We start from the raw sequence: 19741 nt of genomic DNA, 5'->3' as shown, positions 1-19741 counted from the left end.
CACACTTCCAAACCATCATGGCAAACAAACCTTGGTTATCCTTTGAAATATGCATTTCTTGAATTTTGTAGTCAAATGATAGCTGAGTTGTGTTTGACTGTACTGAAAGGGGAAAATGAGTACAAAATGTATATATCGGGGAAGATAAAATGGAAGAATCACATATTATAGATGATGGCAAAATGTGTATTTTAGGTAGAATGCATATCAAGAGAAACTGCACTAAAATTCATGAATTTTGATGCATTAAAAATGCAGACTGATGGAGAATTGAAGGAGAAATTCTCAAATTTCAGATGAAAGAAATTTAAGATTGAGAAAATTAGAAACTGAGATATACTGACATGTATTCATCCATCCCTTGACAGAACTCCCCCTTCTTTTTCTTTCCTTTCTAGGAACCACATCTATTCTGCCTAGTCTCACTCAGTCAGACTATACTGGTTTCAGCTTGCATTGGTCCAAGAGAAATATCTTTTTGCAGCCAATTATGGGTCCCTGAGAAAGCAAAAGGCCAGAACATCTGGATGCAGACATTGCAATGAGATGCCCTCATTGAGATCATCTCAAGGTGAAATTGGCAGACTGTTGACTAGTAAACTGCTCAGGTACATAAACAATGAGAGCTGGAGATGAGTAAGCAGACAAAGTGGAAGAAAGTCTTTTAGAATCTCCACCCAGGCATGCGAGAAAGGACTGAAGGGCTCATACTCCTCTGGGCAAGAAAACTGAGGGCCATCTTCTCCCTGGATGGATGATGGGTAACTACCCCGGCCAGTGCTGGCCTTTTCTCCTGTACACGGTCTAGGTTGTTGGTTCCCCAGAGGAGACAGAGGACCTGACACAAGCACTAGGGAAATTGTGTGTGGAAAACACGAGTCTTCTAAGAAGCAGGTAGGTCACTGTTTATCTGGCATTTGCCACTTTATGCTATTTATTGTTTTGTGCACCAAACCTGACCAACCTCCTTCTTGTTCTGTATGCTCCCTCCCAAAACCTTAAAAACTTTCCCTGTTTTCAGCAGCCCTTGTCTGTGTGCTCACAAGGGAGAGGCTCACAAGCAGATGTGCCACGTAATTCCTCATGCAATCTGTGATTTAACAGCCAGGTTGCACTTCCCTAAGAAGACCAGGGGGCTGCAAAGAATCCCCATGCAAGGGACCCCAACTAGATCCTCGGCTGGTCATTTCCAAGGGACCAAGAGCAACTGGGGACTGAGCATTCGGGTGTGTTGTACTCTCACTGGTGGCGACCGCTAGCAGGACTGCACACTTTGTTGAGCCAGGCCTTGCACCCATAACCAGGGTGCCTGCAACTCCCCACAGCATCAGAAATCAAACTTCTTGACACAGTTAGCTGTAGACTTGCACACACCCCCTCTCTCAATTCCTACCGGGCCGTAGCCTAATGCATTTTCTGCCCTGGGGATGAAAAGAGGCAGAGAGCTCCCTGTAAGTAGAAAAGGACCGGAGGGGACTGCTGGCTGGAAGGGAGCTCTTTTCACAGGGGCCAGGGGATATGAAAATGGAAACCCAACCAACTGTGAAGTGCCACAGTTCCATTCTGCTGGATAAATAGATGAAGCCAGGATTGCTTGCCCTGCAGAGTGAATAGACACAAATCCCAACGAGCCCGGACACACACATGTGTAGACACGCATGCATGCACACACAGTGACCCCAAAGACTGGGAAAAATATCATCCATGGATTAGTGAATGGTACTGTTTTGGGGGAGCATGGATGGAAACTTACCGATGCCTAAGAGGAAGCAGTGATGGGGGAAGGTCTATTTTCTCTTTTGCCCCAACTCAGCCAAAGCTTTGTGTCCTGGCAGCATTACTGTTTGCCCAGACGGGAATGATGCTACCTTGGGACGGGGGTTCTTACCCACTGGCCACTGTGTGGCAAATGGGATCTTGGCCTGGCTAGTATTTGCCAAGGGACTCTGCCCATCCACATGTTCCCACTGCACCCTGGAAAGACCTATTTATTTATTCTCTCTGCCTCCTAATCCCCAAGATCTCTGGGAAGTTTACAGCAACTGAAATGTAAGACATTAAAACATGAAAGCTCCAACTCCACACTAGAAATAATCAAACACAATGTCAAAAGAGGCAGTACCTTCTCATAAAAACAATATTCAATGGGCAGACACGCTGGAAGGTTATCTGTTTATGTTCCTTTAGAAAGGAATTCCCTAAGCCTTTAATTTCAATCTCACCAAGCAGACTTGAAAAATCCAGGTACAAGGCCACCTGTAAGGTTAAAATTCATCTCCCTCTACCAGTACTACTACAACATACGAGTGCTTTAAAATCTGAGGCCATCTGTCTGTGGTCTGACGCTGTTGCCTAGAAATTTGAAATCTTTCTTTTGTTGTACTGATGATGGCCATAGTTCTAACTGCACATTGACAGAGACTGTTAAGAAGCTGCTTTTCTTACGTTAGGAAATATCCAATTTTGCATTATTTATGCAAAATCACCTTCTGACCAAATGACATGGATTAAAGATTGATCTTAGTGGTGGCTATTTCAATTGCCTCTTTCTCACCGATAAATACCCACCAAGATGTACGTAGAATGCATGCCCGATAACGGAAGCAGGGGAGCTCTTGGCTTACAGAAATTGCCAGAGCAAAGCAAAGCAGTGAGGCAGGGGAGAGGTGGAAGGAAGAGATGAATTAAGGAGATACTGGCTATTTCATTATCCAAATGCTTCACTTAAGAAGCAAAACAACCCAGAGATTCATTAAAAGAAGCACTCTGCCATCCAAGGCCTCCAGGAGGTCTGCCGTTCACTAATAAGTCACTGTGGAGCTGGGCACCTGCCACCTAAGAACACCAGAGAACCCTTAATAATCACTGTTCATTTGACTAATGACAACCCCTTGGCTAGCAAGGAGCAAGGAGCAGGCACCACGAAGGGAACTTCGGGCTGCTGCGTGCACTGGATTCAGCAGAATCGATCTATCCAGCAGCTATCCATCCCCTGGCCGGCCCGCCTGCTTTTCTCCTTCTGTGCTTGAGATCCCAGTGAGAGCCGCCAGCTGCGAGGGCCGAGGAACAAAGCAGCCACCGAAGCTCCCCAACTTAATGAGGCTGTTCCTCCCCCACTCCCTTCCAGCAGCCTTGATCCCAGACTGGAGCACACTCTTCAGAATGTGCAATGTACAATTAGCCAAGATGAGCATACCACTCCAATTAAAATCCTTTCCACTAAGCGCAGCCTGCTTTATTTTCTCATCCATCTCTTCCCAGCCCTGGGTCCTCCTGGCTTGCAACACCACAGGGGAAGGAAGCATCCTATTAGCCTGATATTACTGCTGGCTGCTGCTGGAAAGAGGAGGGACTCTTCATCAGGAGAGGTCCCTTATAATGGTGGGGAGACTGAAACGGTTGCTGACCATGGGAAGATGGAGCAGCAGTGATTCTGCACAAGGGAGACCGCAGAGGAAGTGCTGGGAACTGGAGAAAGGGATTGGTAAAGCAAGAGGAAACACCAGCTTATTCCACATGCTCCTCCGGATAGACTAGCACACATTTACAGCACAATCCTCTGCCTTTATATCCTGATGCAAATTCTGCTAGAGTCATTGCAGCCCCTGTCTTAGTAGTAGGGTCATTTGCAAGATGGAAAAAGGGGAAGCAGTTTCAGCCATAAGGGGTGATGTGGTGGAGTTAAAGGCTGCAAGGACATAGTCAGATGCTATGCGCTTTCCTACTGTTGATCTGCTTAAGGAGTGTTCCCTTTCCTGCTTTTCTGCTGCATAACCTTTGGTGGCCCCGAGAGATAGCAGAACAGTGTGATTGCCCAATAAGAAAAAGAGTTTGCTTTTGCTTTTTAAATAAGGCATGCACCTGCTTGGAGGAAAGCTGTGAGAGCCCTGGTTAAAAGCCGAAGTGCAATGGAAGGTGGCAATGTCATCCAGAGAACCCAGAAACTAACTAGCATGGTTCTAGAGCATGGCAGGGGCCGGCGTGAGCAGAAGACTCTCCTGGCTGCTGACACCCAGTTCTATCAATGAGAGACGAGATTTTGGAAGAACAGCAGGAGGCGACACAGCTACCCCTGCTCACCCCCTCACACATCAGCAGTCCCATCATTCACGGGGACATGCAGCAGAAGGCTTTTCCTTCCATCAAACTGCAAACCGTTTCCCTCCCTTTAGATTTCCATGATGGGATGCCTAAAGCAGGAACCGGAGCATTCTCCTGGATAGTTCATGTCGCATGAACCTTGGCAGCAGCTCATGGAAGTGTAGCTGCTGCGCCTCCACTGCCAGGGCCACTGACATTCGGCAGGTATTTTATTTATCTTCATTTATGTGCCACCAAGTCAAGTCCCCAGGTAGCTTACAAAACCATATTTTGAAATAAAGCTATTTATTTTTAATAGCTTTAGATTTTTTAAAACCAAATATAATAGTAATGCAAGAGCATTAAGTAAGTGAAAGAAAAATAAAATAGATATTAGGATCAGATAAAATAGATATTAAAAATGTACATTTTTGCCTCATGTCAAAATGAAAAAAGTGACATGCCAGGCAAATTACCCTTGGGAGTTGATCCCAGAAGTGGGGGCAGCCACTGAGAAGGCCCTGTTCCTATCTGCCCACCTCATCTCTTTGAGAGGTGGCTTCTGTAGAAGGGCCTCCTGTTCTGATCTAAGGGGTCAGGCAGACTCACATGGGTGAAGGTGGTCCCTCAGGTAACCAAACACGCATGCGCGCGCGCACACGCACGCACGCACGCACACACACACAGCCTGGGTTTTATTTTCTTGGCCTATTCAGCTTCTGCCGAGGCCACAAAAAAGCTCTCCTCCCCAAAACCTCAGTACATTGCAAGCAAGTGTTCCAATCATGGTGGAGAAGCAGGAATCTGTGAAGATTTTGATCTGTGTCAATTCCTATGCAAAAGGACATTTTTCACATCTTTTGGCTAATGCAAGGATCAGGACTTCGTTACCCAGTGGAATTTGCATTTCTCTGAATGCTGCAGCATAGTTCATGGCCATCTATATTCATCAAAATGCACATTCAATTTGAAATATGTAATTTGAGAGAGAATACAAATATACTCTTGAAATAAAGATATATGGAGCTACAAATGCATGTGGAGACGGAACTCAGGGTACAATATGCAAAAGTAGCATAGACTGGAAAAAGGAAAATTCTCTTATCCTATGGAAATGCATTCAACATTAAGAGGCAGTACAGACGTCTAGCATGGCGAAGGGGATCTTCATTTAATGTTTTCCAAATAGGCTTGTCACTGAGAGGAGCCCACCCAGCAATTCTCTGAGACTTGCATATGAAAGAGATTGTTCCTTCATTCCAATTTTATTACCTGCTTGACACACTGAACATTAATTCAGTGGGCCTGATTTCTGATTAATGGTGTGCTAGGTTGCTTGAGACTGGAAACTCTGAGCATGCCCTGGATGCAGGAAGGGGAAAGTTGTTAGAGGGCTGCAAAGCAAGCACCCAGGCAGCATTGGGCCTGGAAGGAACGGTCCTAAAGACTGTAGGCTAAGGACCTGAGGACCCAGCCAAGCAACTCCAAAGAGAGCACAAATGAAATTAATTTTAATATTGTTAAATCATGCAAAATTCCCTCTACACACAACTGGAAAAAATGAGGCATATGTGCATGCCAAAGCTAAAACGGATGCATGGAGAGAGGCGAAGCATATGGATGCCCATCTGGCAAAAATTGTGTGGCTAGACCTTCCCCACACTTCACATTTGCAGAAAGCAGCAGCAGGAACAAGCACAGGTTTTTGCAACCCCCCCCCCCACGCACGGAGGGGGGAAGAGAAACCTAAAGCAAACAACCTGTGCGAAACAGCTTGCTTGTCCACAACTGTTTTACCAAGCAAGAGATGAATAACCTTGATTTCTCATCCCTGCCTCCTCACTCTCACTCTCATGAGATTTAATTAGCCCTTAAACAGGACTTCAGACAAGAAACAGCCTATGAGAGAATTAAACCCGTGCACGCAGAGCAAGCAACAAAAAACCCAGCTGACATGACAGGTTGCCATATGAGGTGTCTCTTGTTAGTCCCTCTACCTCTTTGCTGTCCTGTCGTCACTTGGGGCAGCCACAGCAGATCACCCTGCTAATCTGGCGGCTTGGGGGAAGCAACAGGCAGAGAAGCAGCTAACTGGGTTGCTTCACGGGCAGCAAGAGCCTTGCAGTGGGACTTCTGCAGCGCTTCTCCATCCAGGAGGGCTCCAGAGTGAAGCAGGCATGGATGGGCCAGGAGGGATGAGGTGCACCAGCTACCACGACTTGGATCAGGGAGATGTGGCTCACTGCCACATTAAGCATCACTGCTCCCTGCCTCACCAAATTCACTGAGTTTCTATTTGCAAAAAAGGGGGCAAACCAGTGCATGAACTTTGGAGGGAGGGAGGATGTGTCCATGTCCCTGTTTTAGGGGCAAGAGTTAAATTCAGTTGGAAACCTTAAGAGGAAAAACAACAGGAAAGGAGGGGAGGGGAGAAGATACAGCAAGAAGGGAGGCATGTAAGGATGCAAATGATCTTTCTGTATTCCTTTGGTGGTGCATGGTTTAGACACTTAAAAAGAGAATTATTATTTTTATTTTTGCAAGTATAGGCATTGCCAGGTTATTAATTCACACACTGCTTTAGTATTCTATCCCCCCAGCCCTCTGTGTGTTTTATATGCATGGGAGCTGCGGAGCTAAAGAGAGGGAGGCGCACTGCAGATCCTCCTTCCTGGTGTTGTGGGGTCTTTTTACCCTGCTCCTGAATGTCCGCATCCTGACACCAGGTGGCTGCATGGCGGAAGCCTTCACATATTGCCATGCCCTGGAATGGCCACTCTTAAGGTATGTCTGATGATGGACAGGCAGGCAACCTCAGGGGTAGAGCCAGCAAGGTCACTCTTCTGCCTTATAATCACATGGATGATGGTGCATGATGCTGAATGAAAGGCACAGAGATCTAGCTGAACGGTCCATGGCTTCTGAATGGGAAAGTGTAGGCTGCTATTGCACAGATCAACGGGGTCTTGTGCCCTGAGCTTCCCAAACAAAGCATCAACTAGGCTCAACAGACCACACTGTTGCCACATTGCTCCCTATCTCAGTTACAGTTCCGAGATATTTTATACAGGGAAAGATCTCTCCCTCCCTTCCTCCCAATCTTCTTCCGTCTTTTTGTTCTTGCTTGTACATCCAGGATAATTATCGCAGGTACCTGTTGCTCTGGATGTCAGATAAACCCACAACAGACTCAAATTAGTTTAGATTTCTATAAATCTGACCTGCAGATCCCAGAGCAGACCTTCTTTTCTAAGTTGCACGGATTCCAGACTTGGGGAAAGTGCTGTTGTGGCTGTTAAGTACAATGATATTATGCAAATTTAGTCATATAAAATGCGAGCCTTTTAAAAGCATGATAATTAACATGTGAGGGTGTATTTGCTCATTTGAGAGAGATGTGTACATTTTCAGAAGTGCAAATTTGTGCAAGTGAAAACACATTTGCACGAAATCCATTTCTGTCAACAAGCAGACAACAGAATGAAAGGCGCCTGAAAATCTGGGAAATGCAGGTGGACTGCAGACACAAAATCCATACCTCCCTACTTGTTGCTATGTTTCAGATACATTTAAGTATTTTTCCCTTCACCTTTGAAGGAAACATGCTATGATTCAGAAATATTTAGGGGGGGGGTGTGTGTCTGTGTATCCTTCACCTTTGAAGGAAATATGCTATGATTCAGAAACATATATTCCTTCATGTTTTTTTTTCTCTTTCCTTCACCCCCTTCTTACATCTCTAGCATAATATGAACGATCCAGGCCAGGGAGAACAGACTCGCTCAATGGAAGAGCCACATATGGCAAATGTCGGATGTCTGAAAGCTGCAAGGAGGTGGCGGCAGTGGGAAGCGAGTGGCCAGTGGGCACCTATGGGCAGCAAGCCACACAATCAACTCAAAGAGCCACATGTGGCTCCTGAGTCTCAGTTTGGCCACCCCCGATCTGGGCAATTAAAGTGCACTACGGGAAGGAGGGGTTACGCACTGGGATCAATGGAAGAGCACAGTTTGCAAAATGTGCGTGTCTGACTTGATCTCCTTGGACTGAATTGCAGTGACTTAATTGCCTCCTTCAATGAAATGCATCATCAATCAAAATTCAGAGCTCCCTAATTATGGGTAAATGGTCCACTGGAGGAAGGTGTTCCCCAAACTAGAGTAAACGATCCTACTTCCGAGCATGCAGTCCAGGGCTGAAGACTTTTCTTCACAGAATCATGGAATCACAGAGTAGTAGAATTGAAGGGCCGGAAAAGCACTGGGCCCAATAACCTGCTCACTGCAGGACTCCAAGTCCCCTCAGAGGGCTAGTGGCATCTTGAATGCTCTAGTGTGGGAGAGCCCACCACCTCTCTAGGCCATTGGTTCCATCGCTGTACTGCTCTGTCAGTCAGGAATTTTTTCCTTATATCTACCTGGTATCTTGGTTTCCTGTAACTTGGGCCTATTATTCTGGGATGACTGAGAAGAGACTCTGTCTTTCCTCTTCCTGGCAGCCTTTCAAGTTCTTGTAGAGTACGGTCATCTCTCTCCTTAGCCTTCTTTTCTCAAGGCTAAACATGCCTAGTTCTCTCAATCACTCCACATAGTGCTTTGTTTCCAGTCCCTGGCTCATGTCCTCCTCTGAACCCTTCCCACCGCATCTCCATCTTAAACTGTGCTGCCCAGACTGTACACAGCACTCCAGTTGCGGCCTCACCAGCGCTGGCTAATGTGCAACTAGAACTGCACAGGATTTGGAAGTGATACTTGCATTAGTGCAGCCTAAATACCATTTGGCCTTTTTGCGGCCACATCACACGGTTGACTCATTTTCAGCTTCTGATCAACAATAATTCTGAGATCTTTCTCCCTTTGCAGTATTGTTGAGCCAAGAAGTATTGCCCATCTGGTAATGGTGTATTTGTCTGTCTGTTTTTCCCCTAGGTGTAGAACTTGGCAGCTGTCCTTACTGAATCTCATTCCGTTGTCTTCAGCTCAGTACTCTGATTTGTTAAGATCACCCTGCATATTCTTTCTCTCTTCCAGGGTATTATTAGCCAGTCCACCCGGTTTTCTGTCATCTGCAAATCTGATATGTATTCTCTGCACCTCTTCATTCAAGGCATTAAGGAAAATGTTGAAGAGCACTGGCCCAGGGCTGAACCCAACACTACCCCATCGATAAACACTCTCTGAGTCTGATTCTGTAGCCACCTGTGGCTCCACCTGAGAGTTGTTCCACCACATTTCAGTTATACCTATCAGGTTGTATTCACCCTTCTGTATTAAAATCTCAAGTTCATACTGTTTGTTTCCCATACTCAGGGTATTATTATATGACGACTGCATACTTTGTACTGAAGCTTTCTTCCTGCATTTTTTGGAAGACCATTAGTGGGTACTGCTAAAGCTGTTCCCCTTTTGTGGTGTGTGAGTCATGGTTTGTTGTTACATCCAGGTGTACGTCTTCCTCCCCTGTAGGATTTCATTCAAAGCCCTCCTGATACATCTCTTCGTCCGTTGGCCAAGCACATTCTTCCAGTCCTTGTATGGTGCAAGCCATCCCTTGCCAGCTGTCCATCTTGCAGGAAGGGTAGCTTGTGGTCCTAGAAACCGAACCTCTCCTGTAAGCGCCACCTTCGTAGCCTGGCATTCACTTGGAGCATTTTTATTTCCCTGTCCATTCCTCTTCTTCACACTGGAAGGATTGAAGAGAAAAGGATTTTGGCCTCAAAAGTCTTCATTTTCCTCCCTAAAGCTTCAAACGTTGATCTAATTTCTTCAGAGCCCCATCTGGCAGTGCCATTGGTTTCCATGTGGATAAGAAGAAAGGGATACATGGAATCTGTGCTCCAGGGAAACGGCATACCTGATGAGTTCATGAGTCTTCCTGACATACATGTGTCTCCATACCACACAACAGGGAGTCTCCCAGCCTTGGTTATCATTGGAAGTATCATGTATTGCAAGTTTTGCTAGTATTTGGTTGACCTTTAGCCTCTTACTCAGTGTGGCAGTTCTTTCAAAGCAGACCGCCCTCCAGTCCATCCTCAAGTAAGTATAGGAAGGCCTTTGTAATTACAGGTGGCCTATAAGTACATGTAAATAAGTAAATAAAGTAGCTGAAAGCAGTTTGAGAGATTCATCACTTCCAGTGGTGCAAAGTGTCTAGTTCTTCTGCATGTGTCACCCTTTTCCAGGGAGCTTCCTCCGTATTGCCCCTTCCCTCAGCGTTTTCTTCTTCTGCTTCAGCTTGTTGATGCATTTCTTGCTTCTATACTACTCTTAGCTGTCGCAGTTTCACCGCTCTGTCTAAAAATTATGCATCTTCTTTTATTACCTTGAGGGTGGACTCGCTGATCCAGTGCTCCCACCTCTTCTTCCAACAGGGCTACCAGCTTGCACTTGCGGCATGTGCTGGCCATGTTGCTCTCAGGTAAGACAGGCATTGTAGGTCAGCACCACTGTGGAGGCTTTTCGGTCCATTTTTCTGCTACTTCTGTGATTCTGGCTTGGGGGCTGCTGTGACAACCGATGCTTTGTCCTGCTTTCCCTGAAGGTTAACAAAACAGTCCTACCAGTGAATGCGAGTGTGTCACAAGGAAGAAAACAAATGAGGGGGAACTAGAAGGGGAAAAGAAGTTTTAAAAAGTTAAAAGGAAAAGAGGAAGAGGAAGAGGCAGCTGCCACAAAACTCTAATTGCTTCATTTCTTCCCTCCACCACCCCTTTGGAATGAATGGGGTGGGGGGAAATCTCATAGACTGAATTCATGGAGTGACACATCCGAGAATAAACTGAAGAAGGTGAGATGCAGCTGTGCAAACCAAAATATCCTTGGTGGAGGCAGATGGAAATGATCTGGAAGAAAATACGAGAACTTTCTCTCCAATCAGGCTGAACTTGAGATATTCTTCTTTATGTAAAACACAAGCAGTGCTTAAGGGAGGCATCTTCTGGCTGTGAAACTGCATCTGTGGGGGGGGGGGGGTATAAAATTATTTTGGATTCCCCAGTCTGAAGTTGGAGATGCTGCTCCAACCTCAGAAGGGAGCATTGGAGATCTGACCCACTGGCTGCTCTCTGAGGTTAGGAACTGGCCTAGGTGAGGCAAGAAGGGAGACTTTCTGGTGCAAGGAAGAAAGGGAAACCGGAGAAGCCAGGATAAGAATTCTCCTGAGCTTCCTTTTCCTTCTTTCCCTCCTTCCTTCCCTCTTTCCTTCCGTCCATCTGTCTGTCCATCCATCTATCCAACTGTCACTAGATGGGGCTGGGTGGGGAATTCAATGAATATGCAGGGCAAGAGGACATTGAGGATTGTCTCCTCACACCCTGCATTAGATTATTGTGAGCCTCCAAGTTTCAATGCTGTTGCCATTGCAATAGCGTTGCAGCCTATTTTGAGCATCAGGACCCGGCAGTTCCCAAGTCAAATCCTGCCACTGGGGTGCTGCCACCTGGATGTCCAATATTGTCTGTGCTGACTGCAAGCAAGGTACTGACCTACACTTCCATCCCAGAGGCAAATAAAGGTGAACAAATGGATCACATCTGTCATAATGGGTTTGGGCAGAAGATTTTTTTTTAATAGGGGGCTGGCATATGGTTGAGCCTACAGCCCTGCTCAAAATGGCCCAACTCCCACCCAAATGCGCTGCAGACTAAAGGTTTAATTCCGAAACAGAAAAGGTCTGGGACTCAAGCCAGATGGACTGCAGTGTGGGAGAGAGGACAGAATACCGAACATGGACTGAAACCAGACTGAATTCACTGCCTAACCATTGAATTTATCACACAGCCTACCCCACTTCACAAAACTAGGAGAATCCCACGAATGGGAGACTGAGTTTCTTTGAAGCAAGAGCAACAGTGGGGATAACAGCTATTTCCAAATCACTCCACGGTGCTCTTCTCGCTAACAAAGCCCAGTTGCTCGGTCCCTGATGCACAGAGATGTGGAAAGGTCAGAGTTCCCGCTACCCATGGTTCCCAATACCCTTCTGATGACCCAGTTCCCCAATAGCTGAGCACTCTGCACTTCTGAGTCCATCTCCTTTTTTCCCTCCATGGAGTCGTGTTTCTTCATCTGCTAAATGCAGACAATAATATTTTCCCACCTCCCTGGAGAGGCTGCAAACCTGAATTTGCTAATGTTTGTCAAGATGACTCAGGTTTATTAAGATTCAACAAAGTATCCCTTTTGAGTGTTTCTGTAATTTCCATTCTCAGCAGGGAGCCAAAATTAAAATGCAGAAATAAAAAAATAGAAATAAAAAAAAAATAACGGAGGAAGGAAAAAGGGAGGAAGAAAAGGTATTCTGAGCATAAAATTTTTAAATCTCAAAATCACAATCCCCCAGCCTTCTAAAGACAACCCCCCATCATTTTTAAATACCCGTGCCTGCATGGGAATCTGAACCTGTATCTTCTCTTCTTAGCTCAACACACTAACCACTATATCACACTGCCCACAAATATTTCTATAATATGATATGCTAATTCTTTTTCTGACTTCTCTCAACATCAGAATTTGAATCATTAATAAAGGTTAGGTGGGGGAATGTATATAAATATATAAAGAAAATAAAACTAAATGGGAAAATACTATACCTGTGTGAATTAAGGAAGTGGCTATAAAAATGAACAGCACTTCCCCCATGGGTTGTTTGTTTGTTTGTTTATCTGCTGCTTGTAAAGCCAACCTCAGTGATTGCTCCTGCTGTTTCTTTAAGGGAAGTGGCATACCCATATGAGGTCCTATAAAATGGAGCCTTAACACATTTACAAGAAGTCAAATTCCCTTTGAAAAGATCTTCAGGCTTATATAAATATGTATCTGGGATCAGCTAAATACATAAGGGATTTCTAGTATTGGAAAGATGTCTTGCTTCAGTAGCTGCAAAGAAGGGAGAAAGCGAGACAGATACACATATTTTAGGTGCCTTGTGTGTTGACACATACGCTGTTGCATTTACAACTTGAACAATAAGGTGCAGGCCATATGCTTTTACTGTGTAAGAAATGGATACCTATGTAGAAACCCATGGTCAAGATTGTGGCATCTGGACATTCACTAGCAAGGCACGTGCATGTACTTAGCCTCTGCAATTGCATCCACATCTAGCATAATTCTATCTACCTATGCAATGGAGATATGTCAAGATGTAAGGAATGATATTTAAATATTCATTTTCGTGGCTGCTGCATTCTGTGCATGAGTTTCGTGCTGGATAAACAAATTGTGATTTGCTATGTAATGCTGTTGTTTCCCCATTATTCTAGTCTAAATCACTAACACGAACCGCACATTGCAGTAGTGACTGGCAGAGTCTGTTTTGCGACTGTTCAGTCTGATTATTCATTTGGGGGATATGGAGTGTTGCCATGTTTATACCTGTTGTGAACCCCTTTGAACGTGGTAATTGCAATTAAGGGAGAGGAGGAGAAAACGGGTACATAAAAGAGGCTGACATGACTTGACAATCTACCCAAAAATAGCATGTGATTCTTGCAGTCTCTGTGAAATGTGCTGAATATTTAACTGCACAGATCCATATAGAACTGCAACTCCTGGGCATATGAATTCCATGCCTTGACATAGGGGTATCTGAAAAATCAGAATATACTCAATTTGTACCACCCCGCCTGCCATGAGGATTCAGATGCAATTTGTGATTGAAGTCTGAACATTTCTGAATATGCAATGTGACTAGTGGAGCAAAAATAATGCCTTGGTGACAAACATCCACTTTAAAAAAATGTGTATGGAAAACAAGCACTTCATTAAAAAGGTATAGAACACTTCAATAAATGGGGAAAATAATGTATGTTATTCAAAAAATGTCCAGAAGTAACATGTAGATTTGGAAAAATGCATATGCAAATATACAGACACTTCACAGGAAAAGAAAATGTTGAAAGCTCACAATCTGCCCTAATCAGAAAAAGCTTTAAGGGAGATTTAGGAGAATTCCTAATAATTCTACCTTAATAATTTGGACTTTAGTAATTCATCCATCCCTACTAGTAAGTCTTGTCAGAAGGCTGTTGCAAGGCAGAACATTTTTGCCAGCATGCCTGTCTGGATGGTAAAGGCAAAACCAGACATTTCAGAAAAGACTCTCCCCTCCACCTTCCCAACATTGGTAGGGTTTGGGGGGTCTGCTGAATTCAGGGCCGTGTAGGAATGCTTCCTTCTAGGTCCCAAGGGATGGTTGTCCAATGACCACAATGACCAAGAGTTAGAGGCACTGCTGGGTCTGAAATTCATACAGAGACTATGGGTTAAAGAAGGAAGGAACATCCAGAAGCGAGATAAGGCATTCTTAGACCTTCCTACTACAACTACAAGGTTCAAACCTGTGGAAAGGAGCACTAGTCTCCTACTCGCTGGTACAAGGCTTAATGGTTTCTCAACCCAGTGAGAATTCCATCATGTGGTCTATGCTGGCTAGGCCAGCGTAGGAGCAGGGTGGCAACTCATCTGGGACCCTGGGCTAAGGGAGACTTCCCCAGAAACTGAAGCAGTTATGGCAACAATCTCCTAATACTCCATTCCACTGGTGGGAGGAAATTAAAGAGCTAGCATGAGTTTTACACACACACACACACACACACACACACACACACACACACAGAGAGAGAGAGAGAGAGAGAGAGAGAGAGAGAGAGAGAGAGAGAGAGACACGGGACTGGGGAGGAATTTGTATATCTAGGCAGATTTCAGAGCAGTAAACAGTATAAACCTGAAGCAAAAGAGTAAAAACAATCCATTAAAAACAAGGACATGTTAGATCCATGGCTAGTCAGCAAGTACAGCTTCTCAGAAGAAGGATGTCTTCAACAGGTACTCAGAACAGCTCCATATTAGTGCCTGTCTGGCCTCCAGGGGCAAGGAATGCTGCAGAAATGGGCTCACCCAATGCAGATGCGTATCAGTTAAATAAACAAAAGTTGTTGTTTATTTGGAAACAAAGACATTTGTTCTTTTCTTTCATTGTTGGGATGTATGTTCAAAGGGCTCAAAGCATCTAGCAGGATTTGGCCCCACATTCTGGAATGCAAAGCTATTTTGAAAACAGCACAATTTTGCCTCGTTGTGGGTAGGGGCAGGGTGGAAGCAACTGACCCAATTCACAAAAGGCTAAGAGTTTCTAATCTTTAGTGTCTCTCCACACTAGTGCCTTAGGAAAGAAGGGGCCAGAGACACAACATGATGCATTGTTGTTGCTATAAAAGCGAGCTCCTTGCTTTGAGCATGTTTTCAAAGATAATCCATTTCTTTCTCTGGCTATTGAAGAAATGAGGAGCTCCTTTGTGAAAGCGGTTTTTCAAGGTAGCTGTCGCTTTTGTTTACTTAAGCACTTTTTATGCAAAGTCCCTGAAAAGCTTCTTTACAAACATGACTCCAAACAATATCGCTCAGAAGCTGAGAAACTGCTGGGAGCTGAAAGAAACTACGACTTTCAGTGCATGGACAATGTCATCATTTCCAAGCCCTTCTTGCAAATGGTCAGAACAATATTCATGTCCCTAGAAGATGTCCCTCTCTCTCTCCCTCTCTCTCCCCCCCTCCCTCTCTCTCTCCTTTCACTTGTTAGGGTTCCTGAAAAACTGTAACATCATGTTACATTTTCTGTTGCTACATTAAAATTTTAGAACCTTTTCATTAAGATTCCTAAATGGGGACAATATTCATTACATAGGTGTATTGGTAGATGGCACTGATCATAGAAACATAGAAACTGAGTGAGTCAGAAGGGGTCTCCCAGGCCATCTAGTCTGACCCCTGGCTCCAGCCGGCTCCTCTCACAACATGTCCACCGTGTGCATGTCTAGCCTATCCTTGAACACCCTCACCGGTGGGGCCCCAACCACCTCCCATGGAAGCCCATTCCACGCCCTCACGTCCTAAATGTCAGGAAGTACTTCCTGGCATCTAATTTGAGCCTTGGGGGTGTTTCCCTGAGCTTCACTCCATTGGAGTCCATCCTGCCCTCCTCTGCAGGGGAGAACAGGTCTCTACCCACCTCCATGTGACACCCCCTCACAGATACCATATCACAACTCTGTGTGCGTAGAATCAGGAGTTTCCTGTTTTATTCTGTTCTTGTTGGGGGGAAAAAGTTCTTTTTCGACTTCCTGAGTGGTGTGTCCTCTGAGACTTCCATAACACCACATCATACTGGTGCAGCCAGCATTGCTAAGCACTTGGGATACCATTGCTCCACCTGCAACAACCGTGCTCTTGGAGATGAGATTATTTTCTCCACATAGAGACTGTAGTGTCTCCTAGCTGATATTATGTATTCTCACGAATTCCAACTTCACTAGCAATGGAATTGAATCCCAATGGAATCCTCTTCATGGAATCCCCTCCCCTGATGTGACCGTACTTGGTTCCACTGTGGCGTTTTAAAGATGTACTTTGTTAAACTACCTCACGAAAGAATTTCAAAACAGCTACGCATGCATTTGGTTATTTACTGATTTATCTATTTGCAATGTGCATTGGTAACCTTGTGGGAGGGGGCAGGCAACACGTGTGCACAGAAAGGTCCAAAAGCCACCAGAAGCGCTACGTAGAACCATGATGGTATTTTGAAATGTGACCAGGAAATGCCAAAAGTCAAAATCCTAGGGGGAATTCTGGAAGCATCCCTAAGCACAGCACCAAGCCCTGAAAAGAGTCCAAATCCTGCCAGGTCTCCCCGCGTCCCATCAGCTCATATCCTGATCCCACCCTTGATACTAATCCCACCTTTGTCTTGGGTTTTGGTGCCTTCTCCAGCTCCTCCATATTGTCCTACCAACCATCTGCCTCATCATGAGTCCAAAATGCAAAACATTGTACTGAGGGACATTATGCTGTTTCAGAGAATTGCATCGTTTGCCATACAAAGCCTACTCAAAGCAGAAACGACAGGATGGATTCCCAGACCTTTGTTGTGAGCTAGGTGTCCCCTCCCGATTGAGGCAGGCACTTCAGCAAGTATTGGAGGAGTCCTCATTCCATACAGAAAACAACATATTTGCAAGCCTCGAAATGCATACACCAGGTGGAATGTTGACCCCTCGCTCTGCCCCACATTCATCCAAAGCTCTGCTTATGAGCCCTTCAGGGCCAGTCTCTGGAGGGAGGGGCACCATGAAAGCAGGTGCACTGAGCCTCTAATTGGTCTAGCTGGTGGGTGCATTGATGGGCCCTTGCGGCCACGTCTCCTGGGGTGTCAAGTCTTCCTCCCAAGAGCCCTTCCCCAGCCTGTTCCCCACCAGCTTCTTTCCCACCATCAGGAGTGGGAGGGGGCTCAGCGGCTGCCCTTGAAATGCTTTGATCCAGAGTTGGCTGGGGCTGCTCACTGGGAGAGTTTAGGCATCCAGAACCTCACTAGGCTCAACAACTCCAATATCAGAGTGAGAACTCTGAGCCACAGCTTGTTCAGCTATCCACTCCCTCTTCTCCAGGTCTAAGCCACCATTCCCACCAAAGCCCTCCATCTCTGGCGCACACCTGGGAATCTCATGCAACAACACACAGACAACCACCTTATTCTTATGCAGTGGTTTGCTGTGTGGTTTGTGCTTCACCCTGCAGTCTGCTCCCATTTTGATGCAAGTCCCCCCTGACGGCAGGCTGTGGTGGCATGGGGCAGGGAGGCAGATCTTCCTAGGGAACAGTGATGAAGCCATACCGCAACCCACAGCAGATGCATTGTTCAACATGCAGGGCAAGTCCCTCGCAGACCAAGCAAGACTATCGATGCCACCAAATGTCATGATTAGCCAGCTCATTGCTCAACATTTGCCCATTGGTGAGGGCTTACCTTAGAAGCCTGGACTGATGTATCACAAATTCAGCCCTAAGCTTGGAAGTGGTTGTGCGCTTTGGAATGCACACAGTAAACTAGTGCACAGAGCTCCTCCTAAATTTTCAGTGGAAGCATTCTCCTTTGCTGCTCCCCTCATCCTCATAATCACTGCCATCATTGCAGTCTCTGTGAGGAGTAAAGGAGGCCTCCAAAGGTCCAGCTTCATACTGGTGATCGGCAACAGTGAGTCAACATCCCTTGATGTCATCACACAGGCAGGCACATCCAAACAACCAATGAAAAGGGGAACACATGACAATGATGCATAACATCATGTCACATTGTACAAACTGCAGTGACTCCAAGATGCACCTTGATATTGCACATCCGCAAAAACACATCTACATGGAGTAAGACTTTCTGTCTTCTGAGGTCACAATGCCAACTTAGTTACTTTCTAAGTAAATAATGAATTTAGTGCCAGTTACCATCACTAATAGGGCTACACTCATGTTCCAACAGAAGCTGCCAAAGCCTCTTCATAGATGACATGTCATCTGAAAGTTCTCTCTCTTGCCCCTCATTCTAGAAATTTCATTAATCCAGAAGATTGCCACAATCCTCAGTAAACTGATAACAAACACATTATACAGATCAGAGTATCATCTCTCATATATGGTATAATAATAATATGATATAGTCATATTCCTTTCATCTAGCTCCTGTAACTCCATTCTGGCTGTTCATATATAAATGCCCCACTTCTAGATTTTGGGGGAGTATCTTACCTTTGCGGGAGAGATGCTTCCATGTCACCATCGGTTCTGGTCTCCCAAAGGCCAAGCACAAGAGGGTTACGCTGCTGCCTTCATTGACAGTGATGTCTGATGTGATGTTTATAATCTGAGGAGGAACTGCAAGAAGAAAGAGGGAGGAAATCAATACATGGAAACAGTCTTGGTTGACATGAGTGAGGCACTGTCTCCTCCCCTACTGGTCTGCACAGTCTGAGGAACCGATACAATCATTTCTTGCCCAGAACAGTACAGCCATTCAACACACAATCTGGGTTTCAAATCAGGTCAAAAGCAGAGCAAGTTGCTACTGTCCTTCACATACTCGCCCTTTCCCCTAACTTACTGAGGTGAGACAGTGGGGAGCAATCATGCTGTCCATTCTGCAACACACAGAAAGCAAATCAGATGCAGTTAGGGCTGGGTTTAGCCTCTAGATTGGTCCTCCTTCTGTATTTAGGATTCCATGGGGTAAGAGGTCTCAAAATGTGTGCCAAAGTATGTGGAACACACAGATACACATGGAATAGCTTGGACATTCAGAGCCCTTAGACACTGGAATTTTGAACTTGGCTTCCACTATCTCCAGTTTTAAGGCTGGGGCTCTGTTCACTTGGGTAGGGGCACATGGGCAGGGCCAGCTATCCTATTTTCCAGCCTGCAATGAAGGACAAGATGGTGTTCCCTCTTGTTCCATGTACAAAAGCCAACCAAACTGGTTGCCTTTAATCCTGGTGGTGAAGAAACAGCCTCCTTTGAACTGGAAGGCAGGAATGAAATTAGGGGAGTCCCCATGGCACGCAGGGACCCCAGCAACTCTTGGTGGCCCTTATCCCACCATCTGACACCTGAGGTGACTGCTTCACTCTGCCTGATCATGGGGAAGGATGCTCTGAAGGGAAATTTATAGTGTAGTACTGAAGGCCGTATAACTACTGAAGCCCAGGTAGCCCTTACCTTTAATCCTCAATGGACACAGCTTAGTTACAAACACCCAGGGCTGCTACACACCAGAAAATTAATAACTTGTCCATAGGGGCAAGAGTAGAGAAATAAGCGACAGCAGGCAAAGGCTA

General features: G+C 45.4%; 1 protein-coding gene across 4 annotated transcripts in view; it reads right to left on the bottom strand.

Moving 5' to 3' along the window:
• OPCML (opioid binding protein/cell adhesion molecule like) overlaps window positions 1–19741 on the bottom strand; it is a 339391-nt gene that overhangs the window by 75749 nt on the left and 243901 nt on the right. For 2 of the 4 annotated variants that reach the window (XM_044439558.1, XM_044439560.1), the window contains exons 3-4: window positions 18660–18785; window positions 7322–7324 (exon numbers count right to left, since the gene is read on the bottom strand). In XM_044439558.1, the coding sequence (XP_044295493.1) occupies window positions 7322–7324; window positions 18660–18785 (129 nt within the window). The remainder of the gene's footprint in view (window positions 1–7321; window positions 7325–18659; window positions 18786–19741) is intronic. The other 2 variants (XM_044439556.1, XM_044439559.1) reach the window with 1 other exon arrangement.

Source organism: Varanus komodoensis, unplaced genomic scaffold (genome assembly GCF_004798865.1).
Source record: "Varanus komodoensis strain SLA01 unplaced genomic scaffold, ASM479886v1 scaffold35, whole genome shotgun sequence".
Taxonomy (NCBI): domain Eukaryota; kingdom Metazoa; phylum Chordata; class Lepidosauria; order Squamata; family Varanidae; genus Varanus; species Varanus komodoensis.
The sequence above is the reverse complement of the archived record's forward strand: the minus strand, read 5'-3'. Positions and strand labels throughout refer to the sequence as shown.